This window comes from Geospiza fortis, unplaced genomic scaffold (assembly GCF_000277835.1).
Source record: "Geospiza fortis unplaced genomic scaffold, GeoFor_1.0 scaffold130, whole genome shotgun sequence".
Taxonomy (NCBI): domain Eukaryota; kingdom Metazoa; phylum Chordata; class Aves; order Passeriformes; family Thraupidae; genus Geospiza; species Geospiza fortis.
The window spans coordinates 2,209,478-2,228,350 of record NW_005054300.1 but is presented as its reverse complement, the minus strand read 5'-3'; the positions used below and the strand labels follow the sequence as shown (position 1 = coordinate 2,228,350).

Genomic DNA, 18,873 nt, shown 5'->3' with positions numbered 1-18,873 from the left:
CTGCTGTTATGTCGCCTGGCTGGGGAAACCTTTCCCTGCAGAGTGCCACCTTGTGCTGCTTATTAGGATGTTAGTCTGGTTTGGGGGAGCTCAGCTCTGGAACTGGGATAAACTCGTGGTGCTCAGCAAGGAGGAGCTGTCTTCCTGCTCTTTTCTCCTGTGTGCTGAAAAAGCAGAACATGCACCGTCAGAACAATGTTGCTTCCCCAGATGAGGGTTATGTCTGATACATCTGTTTGTTGAGTTTTATGGTTAAATTAATACTGCTTTGTTATTGGCTCCCATTTTAGTACTTTGTACAATGGTGTTTGAGAGTCAGGTTAGCCCACTTGGCAGACAGTGGGCAAGACATCAAGGCTGGTTTAGGTTTGGGTTGTTGTTGGTTGTGGGCTTCTTTCTCACTTTCCAACTTACACTTCACTATGGTTATGTGATTTTTGGGGGTATTTGACCCAAGACTCAGACAGCATGAGTGTTCATGTTAGCTGTCTCTGGGATGCCTGAGAACAGCTACCTTATCCTGGGGTTCAGGGAACCCAAATTAAGTACCATGCTCTGCCACAGGTTTCTTGTGTGACCTTGGGAAAATTATTTCTAATTTCTGTTTGTTGGTGTTGTCCCCCTGCATAAAAAGTACTACAGAAGACTTAATTTAGAAATGTTGCAAACAGAAATAACGGTTATGGGGAGCAGGTACCAAATTGAGGGAGGCTGTGTAAATACTGTAGGTGACTTTGAATATATTTACTTCTTGAAGGGAAGTATGCAGTATACTTTTAAAAGTTGTTTTGACTGGGTCTTGTAGGAGACTTTCCCAATACTTTGTAGAAACCCAGGGGTTGGTGACTTCCTACAGTTGTGAACCACGTGGAAGAGCTCTCTTCTGCTCTTTGAGCTGAAAACGACTGTGGGGCCATTTCTCCTTTTCCAAAGATGAACAAACATGAACAGATGCCAGTACGACTGTGTTCCCTTCTCTGTTGGAGACGGAGAATGTGAACTTTGGAAAGGGTCTGGCTTGATCCTGAGAAAACAGCTTTGATCAGAGCCTTAGGAGGAATCTGATACTGTGTCAGTCTAAGAGGCGCAGAAAAACTAGCCAGAGTGTGGGGCCAGGTTAATCTGGTGCATCTCCACTGACGTCAGTGAGAAGGTGAAACAGTCTGTTCTGTCCCCTCACCTCAACTCCTCATGGAGAAAAATTTACTCTGGACCTCAAGGCCAGACAGTGTAGGGGCTCATGAGGTAGTAATAGCTTAAGATAATTTTTGTCTCTGGTACGGCTTGGAAGGAAGAGTTTTGTTAGATTTGCTGATATGCAAGACTGAGGTGATGTTCTTGTTAGACTTGAGGCTGCTACTTGCAGAGGGCATAAGGATGGCAGCAGAAGGACTCCTGCTCCAGCTGTGCCATCTTCTGTTCAGCTGCATTTTTCTCCTTCTCACTGTAGGAGCTCATAGCAATGTTGAGTACCATAAGTTGCTGTGTTCCAAAGGCTCCCCTGCAGCTCTCTGAGGGCCAGACTTCTGGGCCTCTCAGAGGTGAGGAAGGTTCACAACTCCCTTAGAAAGAGCCCTTGAGCATCTCTGTCTGGGCAGGAAGAGTTAACTCTTGTGCAGCCTTCATTTGCCTTGCCATTGGGCTGGAAGCCTCATGTGCTGCTGCTGCTGAAAGTTCTTTGTGGGCTTCCCAGGCTGGCTTCTGCCCTGGCTTCATAAGCTACTATGGTGTTGATCCACTTGGAACCCTGGCAAAACACTGGGGTTCTTCAGCCTTTAAGTTCTGTTTTGTGGACACAGGTGGATTTAAAATGTAAAAAAGCTGTTGTCCACCCTTCTTTTCCATGATTTTATTTTGTCATTTTTGAGGAAGAGCTTGCATAAAAGAGAGCAGTAATATAGTTCACTGGTTTCAGAAGGGTTGGTTATTCTTGGCTTGGGGAATGGAAGAAGGCATTTCCTGCAGGGGAATTTAGTGGCCCAGTGAATGGATGTCAGCTGAACCAGAAGGTGGGAAGGGTCTGTAAAATGAAGAAGAGTGAGATTGTATATGGTGTGATGATGCATAAGCAGGAGACAGAGCTGAACCTGAGTGAAGTAAGACAGAAAGCAGTTGGCCTGGTGTGCAGATGAATGTTCTTGTTTTGCTAAAAATGATTCAGGTAACTCTACCCTAATTTTCACAAGCTGGTGGGATGTTTCTTTCATTTTTAAACTCTTGATAAAGCTGAGTGGGGTGAGTGAATTTGGAGGAGAAGCACTGGGTCTGTGTAGGCATTAAGGAAGTACTGGAAGAGGCCCTTACTTGTGGCCAGCAGCACCCCCTGAGACAACAGTAAATCGGTTGTGGTGCAGATGGAGCTCTTGGAGTCCTGGACTCCTCTGGAGCCAGGAGCTGATGCCAAATACAGGCAGGAAGATGACCAGGTTCAGGAGAGATAACAGATCATGGGGTCTAAAGGCCATCTGTGAATTGCATAGGACAAGGGCTCTCAAGGACTGTGTTCTCCTCAGTAGAAAATAGTTACCTCACTGAGAATCCAAACCAAAATGCAGATGTTCTGCAAATGCATGTATCTGCCCATTTATCAATAATAAATGTGTAAACCAGAAAGGTCAGCTGTGTTTAATGTCATGTGGCAGCTTTGTGATTTTAATTACAGTAAAAACCCCAATGACAAATGAATTCAATGCTCTTTAGAGCTTGTTCCTTTCTGCTGCAGTTAGTTGTGTTGCCTTACCTGTGCCTGGGCAAAGTTGGGCTGCCTCTGCCGTGGTAGAAGAAATTTTATTTAAATAAAGAAAAATGGGGTAAAGTGGCAAATTACTTGCAGATTCTCATTTACTGGGGGACTTCAGTGGAGCTTAATGTTTCAACAACACCTTGTTACTGTGTTGGACAGCAAGCTTGCAGGCAATATCACTGTAACTGGCACAAAAAGGTTGTTGCATTTGACCTTAAATTAGAATGACTGACAATTTCTGCTTCCCTATTTCTTCCTATTCTGTATGCAGTTTCAAGTGTCTGGGGTAAATCGGGATAACTTGAGTTTGTCCTCTTTCAACTTTTTGTTGCATAGACAGGGACTGCTCTGCTATTTTTGTTGTTGTTTGCTTGGCCCCTTTATCTTTAAGCTTCTGAAACTCATTCTTGATCTTTTTCCAAGCTGTTTTCAAAATGTAGTGAGCAAGATCCTCCTCCTTAATAACATTTTTTCGGTTTTTAGGAGTAGTTATCAGTTTGGGTGTTTTAAATTGACTGCTAAAGAATGACTGCTATAGAAACCTGACTTTTAAATGAGGGCCCCGCAGACGGTTTGTGCTGGAGCTACTTTTAAATTGCAGCTGCCGTTTTGAGCAGTGCCAGTACATGTGCTTGGTCTTTTGTTTTCCCCTCTGAGTGTGTCCATACCCGCCCGGCTCTGGTTTCAGCTTTGCAGGTTCTGCCTGCCCTGCCCACCTGACAGCAGGGATGTGAATTCCCCTGGTTTGTGTCCTTGTTCCCTGGGTGGCACAGGCAGTGGCTGACTGTCAGCAGTGGCACACTGGGCACCCTGGTTACTTGCTGCCCTACAGCCAGTGTTCCCTGAGTTTTGGCGATAGTTTTCTGCTGTGGTGTTCATCCTGTACCCATCAAAAAGCTGGTGATAGTGCACCAGGATGAGGCGTTGATTTCAGTCTGCTGATAGTCTCTAAGTTCTCAGTTAAGAGATAAAACCAGCTCAGTTAAAGAGATCCAGTTACATTTGTTTCTGTACCTATTTAAGACACTTATTTTTCTGACTCGTATCAGTAGAGGCTCCTCCACTTTTTTCCACTTCACTGACAGCACTGTCCTTGTTTAACTCCAAATAAATCTTAGTAACACATGCAGCCCAAAGATGAGGGGTAAAAACTAATCTTTAGATTAGGAGCTATAGAAAGTGAAATGAATAATGAACAGAAGAGAGAGGATTTTTCCCTTTATGTGTTGTCCAAGCAAAAGGAAACTGTCACAGAAAATTTAAATTAGTGAATGGTGAAAGTGGGGAGTGCTGGACTTTTTTCCTGAATTCAGGTGAAATAAAAAATTAAAACTTTTCCAGATGGTCCCCAGTGAGACCAAGCAAAACATAGGCAGGTAAGAGAAGAAGCCTCCCTGTAGGATTGATTCAGTACTGCTGAGATTCTTTCGTTTGCATTCAGCTTCATTGGGAAGGTGTTGGGGGGGTTGCTTTTTTTTCCTTGCCACAGACGTGGTTAAAAGTCACAGCAAATATTTCCTGACTTGGTGAAAAGCCTGTGACCTCTCTCAGTTGTCATGTTCATCAGAAGGCAGATAGGTAATAAAGAGTCTCCTGTGTGAGAGGAGTAAGGAGAACCTGCTGTTTTAATTTTGCTCACAGCAGTGGGCCAAACTTTGTTCTTTCAGTGCTGGCCTTGGTAATTGGCTCCATATAATACAGGAATTCAAACCATTGCATATCTATGGCCTTATAACTGCTAATGTCATAGCCAAGAAGAGTGCACAGTCTCCTGCAGGAACATACAGTAAAAAAGAACAATGAGCATGTTTCAAACTATGTATGGGCAGTGGTTCTAAAGGGGTTCAGCTCAGTCCTGATGGGTTCATTTGGGTCCAAGTTGCCTGGACAAATTAATTTTGCTGGTTTAGACTCAGGGAGGTTATGGGGATGGGGGAGGTGGATTTGATTTGGGAGATTTTCTGGACTAAATACTATGTTCATGTTTCTGATTCCTGGGAATCAGAATGAAGGCATCCACTGCTTTAGGGAGGGAATTCAGGAGTTTTCTCAAGATGAAGAGTTTGACTATAGTGGGCCTTGCTTTTAGGGTATCCCATGTCCTGCTGAGTAGGGTGGCTTGCACAGGTGTATTGGTAGCTTTTTGTTTTTCCTCTGCTCTCAGCCATGGTCAACTAAGGCTCATTTACCTTGTTTTTTGCAGACATCCACAGTTTAGTAATCATTTTCAATGCAGTTCTAACACCTGTTAGGCACTCCTCCTTCCTTTTTTTGGAGAAGCATTTAATTATGACAGGGTTTCCCTTGGAGCACATCCTCCATTCAGTTCCCTAATTGTAGAATTCTCTGTGGGATTCTCCAGATGGGGGATAGAAGATAATCTTCTCAGAGCTCCGGAAGAAATGTGATGCCAAATTAGAGAAAATAGATCCTTTTTATTAAGCTCTTGGGTTCTTTTTGCTCTTATTTTAAGGTGACCTTCTGTTAAAGAGAAATGTTGGACAAATGGCTATCCTTTTAAATAATCCTCAACAACTTTACCTGGGTTAGATTAGAAATCCTGAATGGATTTAAACTTTTTCTGCTACTCATTCTATCATCACAGAGGCAAAGAGAATGAACTTGCCTGTTTCCCTTTTGTTTCTAGTTGGTTTCATTTTCAAGCTGCAGAGCTCTAAATTAAGGAATACTGGCAGTGTGCTTGGCATGGTGGGCAGGTATAAAGACAAAGCCCCCTCCTTTGTCCAGTGTCACAGTGTCACTTTATGGGTCACTTCACTGCATGCTGGTGTTGTGGCAGTGCTGTTCCCATCCTCAAAGGGTTTCCAGGCATCCTAAATGTGCTATGCAGTGCCAAAGATGTTTGCAAACACGGCAGTACTGGCTATCCCATTTTGTGCCCAAATGCTGGCCATGTCTGCTTCTGCTAAATTGGCTAAATCTGGCATGTGATGGCTGAAGGGCTCCAGGGCTGTCCCTACAGGGCCAGTTCTGCTGGAAGGAAGGTTCCCATGTATTTGATGCACAAATTAATTCTCTATGAGCTCTTCCATTAGAAGATGATAACTGATATTTTTATAGCATGAATGAAGAAATTAAAGCATAGAGAAACTACTTCAGTCCTGTACTGAGTTGGTGGCAGTGCCAGGAGTCTGGAAGTGACAGGCTCTGGTCCCTTGTTCTAATCATCTCTTTAAGACTTTGTGTGCATTTAAGTCTCTAGGGAACATTTTCTTTAGCAGTAAGGGTGCCAGCATTTGCACTGGAGGGAAGGAACGTCTTGTCAGCAAGGTTATAGATTTTAATGTATGTAGTTGGTTGGCTTTGCAGTATGATGTGCCAGTGGGGATGTGTACAGCTTGCAGCAGTTGAACTTCAGTGCTCAGAGGTCAAAGGTGACTAATCAAATTTTTTTTTATTTTCCAGGTCTACGCACAACGAACTAGAAAAGAACCGGTAAGTAGCTAATGAGCTGAATTCTAAAAAATGTAGGCCTGGTGAGTGTAATGTGCTTTGACCTTACTCATGCAGGTGCTGTTTGATCAGCCTAGACAGCTGTGAGTGACCACACTGCATCATGTAGTTTTAAAAGTTGGGGGGAAGACACAAAAAGATCTGAAAAAGAAGCTTTGTTTTTGGTTGGGTTTTTTTTCTCTCTCTCTGAAAAGGCAAGAAGTGACCCAGTTTTGTGACTAATCTGTATGCAGAGTAAATACTGTTCTTCTCCTGACACAGTGAAATCTGATTGGGGCACTTTCCATACATGAGGTTGCTACGGGATCAGGTTTCTTGGGCGCTGGGTACTATGTGTTACCATGAACCGAAGGGCAGAGCCCTGTGCTCTGCACCCTCTCCCCCCACCCTGCACTGGGCTGTTATAGTCTCTGTAGCACGGAAGAAAATACCATTGTCCAGAGGCTTGGAGCTCTGGCTACCTGTGCTCCTGCAGAGACTCTCCTAACCTGTTCTAGGGTTGCACCTGTTTATCCTTGAATCTGATGTTTTAGCAAGCCCTGCAGTTTTGTTACTTGGCTGGCTCTTCTAAATGACTCAACCCTTTTGTAACAGGAGTTAAAGTAAGATAAATACCATTGAGACAAGGGGAGCTAGTTCACACACAGATCAGATTATCACCTTCCATTCAGGATGCTATAGTTAAGGTTGTGTCAGGGTTTCCATTATAAACTTATCTTGGCTCTTCTGTGGGATTTTAGGGGGGCTGAGGGTGGGTGTCTGTGTTCTCTGTGGCTGCTGTAACAAAGGCAGTGCTTTGGCCAGCTGCTCCTATGAAGAAACCCCCAGGGTGGGAAGGAAAGCTGAGTCTAAATAGGTTGATTGCCTCCTCTTCTCTCTTAGCAGCCATCATTTAACAAGGGATGGGAGGACTGTAAGGATGGCCAAAGACACACAGAGGCTTTTTAAGCCAAGTGTGTATTTTCATTCAGACAAGATCTTCCCCTGTGGCTTCAAGGGAATTGGAGCTGAGTACCTCGTGAATTGTGTTGCCTCAGTTTCCCCCACATCTGCCTCCCCCTGGCAGCAGCAATGCTGGGAAGCAGATTGGCCTTTGCATGGTGTGGGTGTTTTCTTCCAGCCTGTGCTTCTCCCTCCTTGCACTTTGAGTATCTACAGAATTGCCATGGTCTTACCTCTCTAGGTTGATGCAGGGAAGGTTTTTTATTTGGGTTGTGTTGCTCCCTGAGCTTCAGCCTTTCCAGTCCCAAGTTGAGCTGTGTTGAGGAGTGTTGGCTCCTGGGTTTTCCAGTGCTCTCTCCAGTTCTATTTACCAGTGAGGGAAAGAAAATGCAGTCCTTGGGTCTGACCCAGAACTGAAGGTGCTTTTTTCTCCATGACAACAGTAAACCGTCACTAATCTTCAATGTGCTTATTTGCATATCTAATTGTTACTGCAAATGCTGCTTTTACTCAGTACAGCTTTAGAGCAGAACTGTTTCCATCTTTCCCTGGACCAGCCTGGTCCTATCACATTGGCCAAGTTTGCATGGATATGTGATCATCTTCTTCTAGTCTGAGGGCAGGCAGTAAAACTTCAAATTCTTAGCAGCCAGTGTTACATACTTACTGTCCAGCTAAGAACTCTATTGACTGATGGGAGTGGGATGTGCTGGGTACCAGTTGTCTGTGTGAATTGAGGAAGTTCCTGCCTTGGTTCCCTGTCTTTAACTGAGGACAGTTAGATTATCTGAGGTGGGGATACCATAAGGATTAACAATTGACTAGCATGTCAAGAAGTGTTACTTGTGAGAGGAGTGTTATTACTTGAGCTTCCCCTTATGCCTCCTTTTCCTGAATATTGACAAGGTGTTTGCTTGCTGCAGAATTTGTCCTTCCATGTTCAGTTGATGTAATATCTCTCTCTTCCTCTCCTTTTGTCTGTTATTCTCCTTAGTCCCCACCTGCTCCAGGCTGAAGATTCCTAACCATCAGCCTTCTCAGCAAGGTCTTTCCTCCAGGGCTTCCCATTCCGGGGCACTGTATTCCAGGTCTGTCTCAGACATGGTTTTACAAGCCTTTGGTTTTCATCCTTCTGGGAAGGGCAGACATTTGATTCCAGGCAAACTCCTGTGCCTGGGAACTTTGCTCAGGAGTCTGATGTTCCTGGTTTGGGCTTGTCTGTCCCTTGATGCAGATGCTGTGGCTTGATCAGCTACTCACATCTGCAAACCCAGCTAGATGCAGTAGTGCCTTTGCTGTGTTTGCAGTGTTCATTACCAGTGATTTGGGCAGCGAGTTGCATACTGGAAGCATTTATTTTCAAACTCCACAGCAGTGTTTTCTGAGTGAGGGAGATTGCTTCCTGTGTTCCCCAGCTCCTTTTTGTATTTGCTGTGTTGTTAAGTTTGTCAGTGTCTCCAGACTTAACTGTTGCAAGTATAAAAGCCCTGATACTAATGGCTTTGTGGCTGACAGGTGCTCATTTTCCCTATTATTTGAGATTATTCCTTCTGAATCTCACTGTTATCTCTATTATTGACACACACTATAATTTTCAAAATTGTCCACTATTAGGTCTCTGACTCTGTTTTTTTCTCTTCTTGTCTGTGAACAGCAGTCTTCTTATGTTCAGTTAAATTTTGGTTTAACCCATTCAACAATTACACAGAGTTTGTTTTAAGCAGTAGCAGGAGAATATTAGTAAAACAAAATGCTCTTCTCCTTTCTGAATGTGTGATTTAACTTGGACTCAGTATTATAGAGCTGATGATATTTTAATATGTACCCCTTCAGTGTAGAAAACCCCCTAAAATGCATTTTAAAAAATTAAAGCAATTTTTTAAGGTCTACTGCTTGAAAATATTTTGCTCCAGAGCACTCCACTGGTTCTGCTAAGGAGCTGTTTGATTTGGTACCAAACATTTGCTGTAATATTTAAATGATTCCTCTTCTGGCTTTGATTTGGGTTTTTTTAATTTGAAAAGATTGCAGTGACATTTATATAAGGGACTTCGTTTGTTGTAAAAGATTAAAGTTAATTTATACTTATTATCTGTCATTAATCCTCACACTGAAAAATTTTATTTAATGGGTATGTGTTTCAGTTTATCTCTGCTTAGGATGAGTCATAGCTTGCATTTAAACAAGAAACCAGCATTCTTCTCATCTGCTGCAATATGTAACTAAAATGATACTTTTTAGTCCTTTAACACGCCTACCAAAAAACCTGATGTGTAAGCAACACTCTTCATTGTTTTCTGAAAGAAAACAGGATAAAGTGTGTGACTGAAAGATGAAGTTTGCAAGTGTAATATTTTCTAAAAAAGGATAACAACTGAAATCCAGGTTAAAGGTAAATGTTGTGTTATACAGATAGTGGTGTTAGCTGTTGTCTGTGAACATTTTGACACATGCCAGTGTTAGGAGGATGTGGTCAGTGTGGTATTAGGGGGAGACACACAGCTCTGAGGTGACATCTTGCTGCTCTGTGAAGTGGCAGTTCTGGTAGACCAATACAGCGGTGATGTCTGTCAGAAAAGTTACATTTCCTGACAGAGCAAGAAAGAGTTTTGTAATGCTGTTGATCAGATTTAAAAAATAAAAAATAAAAACCAAAAAACCCCCAGCATTTTTTTGTAGATCATACATTGTTCTATTAGGTTTTGATGATGATTGCTTTGTAATGCAGCAGAAGGAAGGAAAACAAAGCTGAGTAATTGGGTAAAGAATGAGTTATGAGAGCATATTTTTCTTATGGTAAGAGTAATTCAGTTCAAACAAAAGATAGATCAAGGAGGTAAAGAGGACTCAGGATCACTGAAAATAGAATTTTCTGAAGATCTTGCAGAATTTGTGGCTTTGCAAAAGTACTTCATTTAGAAAGAAAAAGGAAAAAGTCTAAAGGAGACAAAATTCTAAACCAAGTTGCTAAAAGTTTGTTTCGTGTAAAAGCACAGAGTGAAGCGGTGTAACATCCTTTCTCTCTGATATCTTTTGACATGATCAGAAGCAAAGAAGACAAACACATAGCAAGGATCAAGTACTGTGGTTTTTAGCCTGACTCTTACCAGAATTCCCCATCTTGTGGCTCCTCACCAATTCTTTCTTTGACATGAGAGACTGTTTATTTCAGAGTGGTTTTCCAAGGCGGTTTCTCACCCAGAGCTGACTGTTGTGCTCAGTTGCCTATCTGAGGTAGTGGATAAGATAAAAAAAAACCCTACTGAAAGCTGAGGAGAGAACAATGACCTGGGTCAGCTTGCACTGAAACATGGGGGCCTTCTGAGGCTCTGCAGCATTTGCACTGTTTGGTTCTGTTTCTTTAGAATAAGGGCTTTGAGAGTGTCTTAGGAAAAGCTTTTAAGGTAGAGCTTTTAAATAGTGCAGACAAGCTGTCTAGGCTGGGAAAGATAGAAGGAAGGGAAATGAAAGTGTGGTGAATCCTTGCTACTCTGAATAGACTAGGATGATTGTGCTATTGTAGTGCTATATATACTTGCCAAGGCAATCTGATCAGTGTTTGTCTTGAACCAACTAATCAATGTGGTGTTGAGTTCAGTGCTATTTATCAGGAGAGCTGGAACAAGAAACTAATCCAGTAAATTTCATTTGTTCTCTGGAGTGGGCTTTGTTTTCATGCTAACTTCATGTAGCAAATGTTGACAGTACATATTGTTTTCCTCATTAATAAACCTTGGAACCTGTGATGTTCCTTGCAGCAGTCAAACCGTATCCAACACAGCTGAGCATGCATCTTTCTTTGACACATCCAAAGGTCAGAGCATGCACTGATCCAACTTGCTCCTTGTGGGAACTGTAGCTAAACTCTCCTGTCTCCAAGGCCAGTGTGGAACAAGAGCTGGAGGTAGTTAGCTGTCTTCAACTCTGTTGTTTGGATGACAGATGCTTCTGTTTTCAGCTGGGACTAACAATTTTCAACAGAGCTGCAGCATGTTTGTCTGTTTTAGGAGATCTGGATAACTTATTACAGTGCTGTTGCTGTTTTTGCTTAACCTGGAGAGAGTGAAGCTGGTAGTTTTTGGAGTAAGGCTGTCAGAGAGCTGTTCTTTCTGGGTACGTTCAGGCTCAGCCAGCATTATTTAATGTCAGTCTGCCTTTTGCTATTTCTTTGCATTGCTCTGAGAACTCACCAGTCACTGGTGTAACACTGGGGAAGGCTGACCAGCACACTTGCTCATGCAAAGTGCCTCCTTGGGCAGAAGCAGCATTTTGATTCAGTTACAACTGAAAGTCTGCAAAGGCTTTGTTTCACACTGGCTGGGTTGCTGAACATTCTGAACTCTGAGTACAGCTGCTGCAAAGGGACAGTTAGTCTCCATGCCAAGAATTGAAGGAAACAAAATGATCCACATTTCATTTCAAGTCTTTTAGTACTGCTCATATAGGAATTTCTAGTTTTAATATGAGTTATTTTTTATTCAAAGTGATGCAGTGAAGAATGTGTGCATGCCTGTCATCCTTTCTGCTCCCAGATCTCTGCACCTCCCTTAGGAATCCAATAGCTGTTGAAGAAAGAAGAGGAAAAGAAACAATACTACTATTTTGGATAAACTGTCACGAAGAAAAATGTTTTTCTTTCAACAATGTTGCACAATAAAATCACTGTTATAAGCCATTTTTCAGAAACAGATATTTATCACAAAGCCCTTCTTAACTAAGATGTGAAGGGGCACTTTCTGATATGTTTTTCTTCCATGGTGTAGAAAGAACTGTCAGCACAATCTGCTTGGCCTTGTCATAATGGTCTGATGCTGAGAATCCTTTCATCATCCTGCCTCCGAGAAGGGAGACCTGAGAGGAAACCCCCATCTTTGAAAGAAACATTCTCTGCAGTCAGGTCTCTGCACCAAATCAGAGATCACCAGTCTGATTTGGAGTGCATCATTGCCAACTGTGGTTCCTGAATCTCTTCCCAAACTTGCATCCTCAGATTTCTACTTGGGTGCATTGCCATAGGTTTGGTTTCAGGTTGAACCCTCTCCAGTTCTGTATATTTATGGCTGTCCTCAAAAAATTATAAAGACTGGGCAAATGCCCTCTCTAATCAGTGGGCTTGCACCTCTGGTCTCAAGTAGGAAGTCAAGCATTCAGCTTTCCTGGCTCCATTTTCAGTCATGTCATGGCTCTGTACTTACCATCTCTCTCCTAAATGCATCTCTGGAGACTTTGCAGGCTTGCTATTTTTTTTTTTCCAGGGTGCTCTTTGAGGTACTGAGAGCCAGCAGTCCTGATGCAACAACTTTTCTTGTTCAAGTGACTAACATTGCTCATGGGCCTGAAAGCATTGCTAGCTAAAAGCCAGTTGGGAATTTCTGCTGTAGGAAAGATGAGGTAATAGGAACATAATTTTGAGACAGATCACCTGTTGACGACAAATTTCAGGACCTTGTACTCTTGGGGCAGAAGTTGGAGTTGTGTGTGTCGATCTACATCTGGTACATGTAATAATGTAGCCCATGCAGACTTGTAATAACCAAAGGAAGTGGGGTAGGAAATGAAGGAAGCATGCTTTTGTTCTCTTTTCTGTATGTGGCCCATTTTTACCAAAGTATGACAGCTTGGATAACCTCTAACCTTATATTGCAAGGGAACATGGGAAGAATGGGATCCCAGGTATCTGACCTGTGCCAGGTGAGAAGCAGAAACATGCACAGAGCTGGTGCCTGGATGAAGAAAAGGAGCAGGGACAAGGTTGCATTGACCCAGTCCTTTGCTTCATTGATCCACATCTCTGCCTCGTTGCTTGCCTTTTCTCTCCTTCACACAAGTTTCCCCTCTCCCCACCTTCCTTCAAAACTTCATGCTCCCTGCTTGTGTCCCTCTCAGTGTCATTCTGTCCCCTCAGTGTTGGCCAGGGCCAGGAGGTGTTGCTTGACACCTTCTCCCCTAAGGCAAGAGAAGAGGGACACAAAGTGTAGGCTGCTTTGGGAGGCAGCAGTATGGTCTAACTCCTAGTTTTGAATGCTGTGATGGAAAATGCAAGTGTGTGACAGGTGTTCACAACCTTGTCTGGGAAAGGAGGGAAGGACTTCATCTTGCAATTGCTGTGGTTCTTGTCTGGCTGCAAATGGTGCTGATCACCCTGAGTAGTTTACATAACTGTGGGCAAACAGACCTCTAAGTTTTCTTCCCAAACAGTGCATGAGAAAACCATAAAACAATTAAATAAGCAATGTGGAACCAAGGGTCAGGAATTTTCCTCACATGAAACAAGTGGATAACATGGACAGGGCTATGTCAGGGGCATGGCAGAACATAGCAGTAGATGGTGTAATCTACCAGTGTTCCTTCTGTCCTTGGGAGTTTGAATTTGTGTGGAAATACAGAGCATCTGTGCCTAGTGCTCTTTGTGGTTGTTCCTTACAGTGCCTGTGCAAAATTGGAGTATCCTGTTTTTCAGAGGTGAAGCAGACTTCAGTCTGTTAGATGCAGGCTAAATCTCAGATAAAGATTTTGGATTTGTTGGAGTCTGAAGGAATGCAGAGGAATCCCTGCATGAGTCAGGTTTTCAGCCCAATGTTCCATTAAGAAGGCCTAGGGGCTGTCTTTTGAAGCTATACTTTATGGGTACGCTGCTGCCTGAGCATCACTTCCCATTAGCCATGTAATAAGATTTTCTGTCCCTCTTGCCTGTTAATTATTTACCTTTGAGAGTACATTAATAAAGCAACATGACTTATTTAGGAGAAAAATGAAAAGCTCTTGCAAAGCATGGATTTTTTTTTTCCCTGGGAGTTCAGTGCTTATAAGGCTCAGGACGAAGAACAGATTGCTGTGAATGGTAGATTTTGCAAATGAGCATGTTCAGCTCACAAAAGGTGAGGCAGGAAAGGGGATGTAGCAGTTACAGAATGATCTTGTAACTGTCTGTACAAGGGTTTCTGCACAGGAGGGGCTGAGGGAAAGGAGTATTGGTACAGAAAAGCTTATTCATGAAGCCACCAGTGGAAACAGGACATGAGTTTGAACTGCAGCGTTACTTTTATAGAAACAGACTCTGTGCATGGTATCAGTGGGTTCACACATGGTCCAGACTGATAGCAGCTCCTATGGTAAGGGTGTGGTTTTTATCCTGGTGGGTAGTAAACAGCTGCACAAAATTTAGTCATGCTTGCAAAGTCAAGTGCAGGCTGCTATCTCTGAGTTGTCTGGTTGCTGAGCCAGGGTGGAATATCTAAAAGCATCTGAATCATTTAGAAGCACAGCTCTTAATGGCTCTCAGGTGAATACTGCTCCTTCACTTGGGCAGTTGTTGCTCCTCTCTGGTTGTCTCTACAGTGCTGTAGTTGTGCCGAGTCATTTGGGGAGCAGTGCCAAGGGTTCCTTGCTGTCCAGGACAGTGAATAATGCAAAAACAAAAGGAGGGCATTTGATAGACACTGCTCTTCTCATGATTAAGTGGGTGTGTTTGTAGTAAAAGGGCAAGGACCCTTCCACATGGGTGAAGGCTGCCAAAGCCATACAACCATCAGGAGGGATATGTGGAAAGGTAGTTGATGCCAGACTTGATTTTACTGCTTATTTGCATACGGGAAGATCTCTCTGTGAGCATCCCAGGAAAGAAAAGAAACAGAACAGGAAGGTTCAGGGGTGAGATCAGCCCTGAGGAGCCCACTGTGACTGTCACTAGCCTTGAAGAAGAGCCTGGTCAGCCAAGAGTGTTCCAGAACCCGGCAACAGGAAGCCACCAGCATTTCCGTGTGCTGCTGCAGTGTATGTAATCTCCTCTTTCTCTCAGAGCTGGACTGTGCAGGAGGGATTGCTTTGGCTGTCCCAGGAAGTTCTGGGCAACGTGTCCTCCACATTTTCCTCTCAGGAGAATTTACAGTACTACAGTACTACATAAAGACTACATGAACCTGCTGAAGAGTTGGGTAGTTAATTCCAATTCCACATGGTCAAAGCCCAGCCCTTAGATGGGAATTGTTCTGCTCCTTCTGGAAACTCAATAAAGTTGTTCAAATGAGTCGTTCTAAAAGGAGGAGCCATGCAGCAGGTTTATTGTAAAAATCAGAGGCTAAAACAGAGGTTGCTTTGTATCTCCCATGTCTTTTATTTCCACCTATTTGGCCTTGCTCCCTGGGGTGGGTTGAGTTGTGGGTTGCCCAGTCAGGTTTTGCCCAGCTGTGTGGGAATCTTCCATAGAGCTTGGAAAATGCCATTCATGAGCTACACCCCGGTAATGCCAGGAGGCTGAGCTGGGATGAGTGCGCGCCTTTGCCCAGATGCACGGTTACGTGCAAGCACTCACAAAGAGCTTGCAGTTAAAAGCTACGTGCCCTTCTCTTTTTAACAGGGGAAGACAGCCCCAGCTGTGTATACAGCTTGGTGTTTCCCTTTGATCTGTGTTTGTTTCCAGTGTTTCTCATAGAGTGGATCCTGGCGCTCTTCAGAGCTGTCTGCCCTTTTCCAAGTTTGCAGCTGTGTAACTGCAGAGCTTGCTGGGGTGAGCTGGTTTCAGCAGTTTGGGTGGGGGGTTCCTCTTCCCTGCAATCCCTCCTGTTGTTTGCTTTGCTCCTGGTCTTTCCTTGCCAACCTGCACTGCAGGGACCTGTCTCATTCTGCTAATGGAAACAGTGCCTTGCAGATGCCTCAAGATCCTCTTTTGCTTTGCCTGCTTGCTCCTACACACATGGCATTAATGCCCTTTGCCAGCTGCAGCTGCCACTCTGGAGCAGATCTTCTACTCTTAAAGAGGTTTCTGGAGACTCAGCATGCTGCCTCTGCAGCTGGCTCAGGCCCTGTATCTAAAGGAGAGCAAGAAACTGTGTTCTTCAGATTTCTGTGGTTTCTGAAGTTTTCTGAAGCTGTCGGGGATGGAGCTGAGAGGTACCTACAGCACTTACTTGATGCCTTCATCCCAAGGCAGTATAAGGTCCATCTAAAGCTTTTCTGGCAGGTGCCAATCTAGCATGGCCTTAAAAGCATTTGACAGCAGGATTGCGTAGCGAGACAGTGCAGCCTATTGCCCTGATTAACTGTGGTTACTATTAGGAAGTTTTGTCTAATGTCTGACTAAAGAAAATTATTTCAGCATCATTCAAGGGAAGAAAAAAAGCCATCCAAAGCTGAGTGCTTCTGTGAGTGTGAAGAGTCCCAAATGCTGAATATAGCAGTTAACTTTCCTAGCAAGAATCACTCTGTTAGACCCTCAAAGTATGCTGAGGAGTTCTGGCTGAGATAGGCAAATGTGGGGAACAAAAAAAATGGATCTTTTCTTTTTCCAATGTGTGCATTTCCCACTTCACCTAACCCAAAGAGCAATTTTGATGCCAAAAAAAGTGGGAAACTGATGGGAACACTTCATCTCCCATGGATATTCTATGTAATATGACCCTCTTAGGAAATGTGCAGAGCCTGTTCTCTGTGGTGTGACCTCTTTTAAACTTTTCTTGCCTTGGAAGAGCAGCTTACAGCCTTGGTATTCACTGGAAAAAACACATATAGGGATACATTTCAGTGAAGGGATTGCAAAAGGAGAGGAGAAGCAAAATCTTATATCTAGTGTCATATACTTCAGGAAAACATGCGAAGGCTCTCTGGAGTCATGAGTGTCTCTTGGAGTTTCTCTGAGTTGTGTGTTGTGGTGGTCTCTGCAAAGAGTACACGTGGTGGGGAAAGAGCAGGATGGGAAGGGGTTTGTACTGTGTGTTGGGCACACTGGAAGTGTTCAGCAGCTGTCAGAGTGGAAGGCTGTGGTACACAAGCAGGGACTCCCATAAGCCCTCCAGGCTGGCTCCCAGGTCTGTGCAGACAGCACTGGCTTGTGCTTTCCCTCAGCCATCCAGGAAAAGCAAATTGCACAAGGGGCTTCAAGAATTTTTTATTTTTTCATTTCAAAGGAGCTTTTTTTTTTTTCAAATTGTTATTTTATTTAAAGTGAAAAATATGATTAATCTTGCCGACTCTTGTAATCTTCCCTACAATTCTGGTGGTACTTGGGGCAGCCCAGCGCCCAGAGTCAAGTGTTTCCTATCCCCCACACAAAACCAATAAGCCAATGTAATCTTTGTATTTAAAAAACAGAAAGAAGAGGAAACATCCTATGTAGGTGTTTGTTTTTTAGAATAGAGTGATGTCTGAGCTACTGTGGTGTATATTTTTTAATGGGGCCTAAACCATAATGGGATTAACAGTAGGACATCAGAACTAAAGTGTTTTAAGAAGTAAAAAGCTTTATGACTGCATGATTGCAGTGTCAACAATACAGCCTTCATCTTGTCTTCCTGATTATGACTAAACTCCTTTGAAATTCCATCTTGAGAATTTCTTGGGACAGAGATAACAGAAGATCTCAGGTAGACTTTTGGTGCATATATGGAGTAGTGAGGAATTACTGATCCATTTTGGGAAATGTGGCCATGTTGTACTCTGAGCCTCATTAACTACCAGAGGAAGCTGGATGAATTGGCTTCCAGAGAATCCTGGGCTCTTGGCTCTTCCCACATCTTTGTCATTGCTGAGCTACATGAGCTCCTGAAAACCAGGAGTAGCTGTAGCTGTGCAGTACTGTATGAAGGAATTAGGATTAGCTCCATTTTGTGGATGAGTGGTGTGTGCTTCAGTTCCTGAAGGATTTCCCTGGGGTCATGCAAGCTGTCTGTGGACAGGTCTGATTCTCACTTAAAGGTCCTGCCTGCTGCATCGCCCTTTCCTGCTTGTGGGAATGTCATCTCCGGTTTGCTGCTTTGCCCTTCCTGAAAGTGCCTGCAAGCTCTGCCAGCTCCTGGCTAGCACAGCACTAGGAAAGTCAAAAAGTTTCTCCTTCTGGTTTGTAGCTTGGCTCTCATGCTGAGGAAACCCACCACAGGCTCTCTCCAGGTGAATTGTGTTTGGAGAAAATTACCTTTTTTTTGTTGTTTTTTTAGCTATGATTTTTAACAGTAGTGTTTTTTGAAACCAACAAGGAGTCATCCCAGGATGGGATGCAACATAGAAAATAAAATACCTGATTGGTGAAGCAGTAGTGAATCTTGCCTAAGTTCATGAGGCTCTGAGAGTGACATAAGCGCTGCAAAAGAGCAAGGCAGGAGCGTGGGACTGTGATTATAAAGTGGTGCTGCTGCAGGTATTTCTGTAAGGTCATGTTGTTATTTTCTTAATACTGCTCTGATAGCAGAGCAAATGGAAACCAGTTTCCACCAAACCAGAGGAGTAGGTGTTCCAGCTCCTCTCTCTTTTTCTTTGTGTTTTTAAATATTTTTTCTTTCCAAAACAAGCCATGAACCTTTCAGTGTCTGGTTTGTTCCAAGTGGGGTCCTAACCCTTTTCCTGCTGGGAAAATACAGGGTCAGCAAGCATAAGGCCGCTAATCCTCCTACAAATGTTAGTTTACTCAACTACAGCTGTTCTTGGTTTGGAGAATCAAATTTGTATCCATTTGTGGCATTGAAGACCCAGACAGGGGTCATAATGGCTTTCTTTACCTGATCAGAAGTCACTAGCTAGAGCATCCTGTGCTTAATATAATGATTTTTGAGCCCTATTGAAAGCATTAGAAGTTTTGTAGTTGAGCTGAAGCAAATGGAGGAATTCGCATGTCTTACAGATACATTTTTTTCTTGCTTCCAGCCCAGAGAAAGTTGTTTCCAAGCAGCCAGCTCCATGCTTTTTCCTTGTTTGAGGTCTGAGCTATCTTGCATCTCTTGGCCTTC

At 43.4% G+C, this 18,873-nt stretch overlaps 1 protein-coding gene across 1 annotated transcript in view; it reads left to right on the top strand.

Annotated features, from left to right (window-relative positions):
- Positions 1–18,873, top strand: part of MXI1 (MAX interactor 1, dimerization protein) — a 57,838-nt gene that overhangs the window by 23,869 nt on the left and 15,096 nt on the right. Inside the window, exon 4 of the mRNA XM_005417320.3 lies at positions 6,170–6,199. Within this exon, the coding sequence (XP_005417377.1) occupies positions 6,170–6,199 (30 nt within the window). The remainder of the gene's footprint in view (positions 1–6,169; positions 6,200–18,873) is intronic.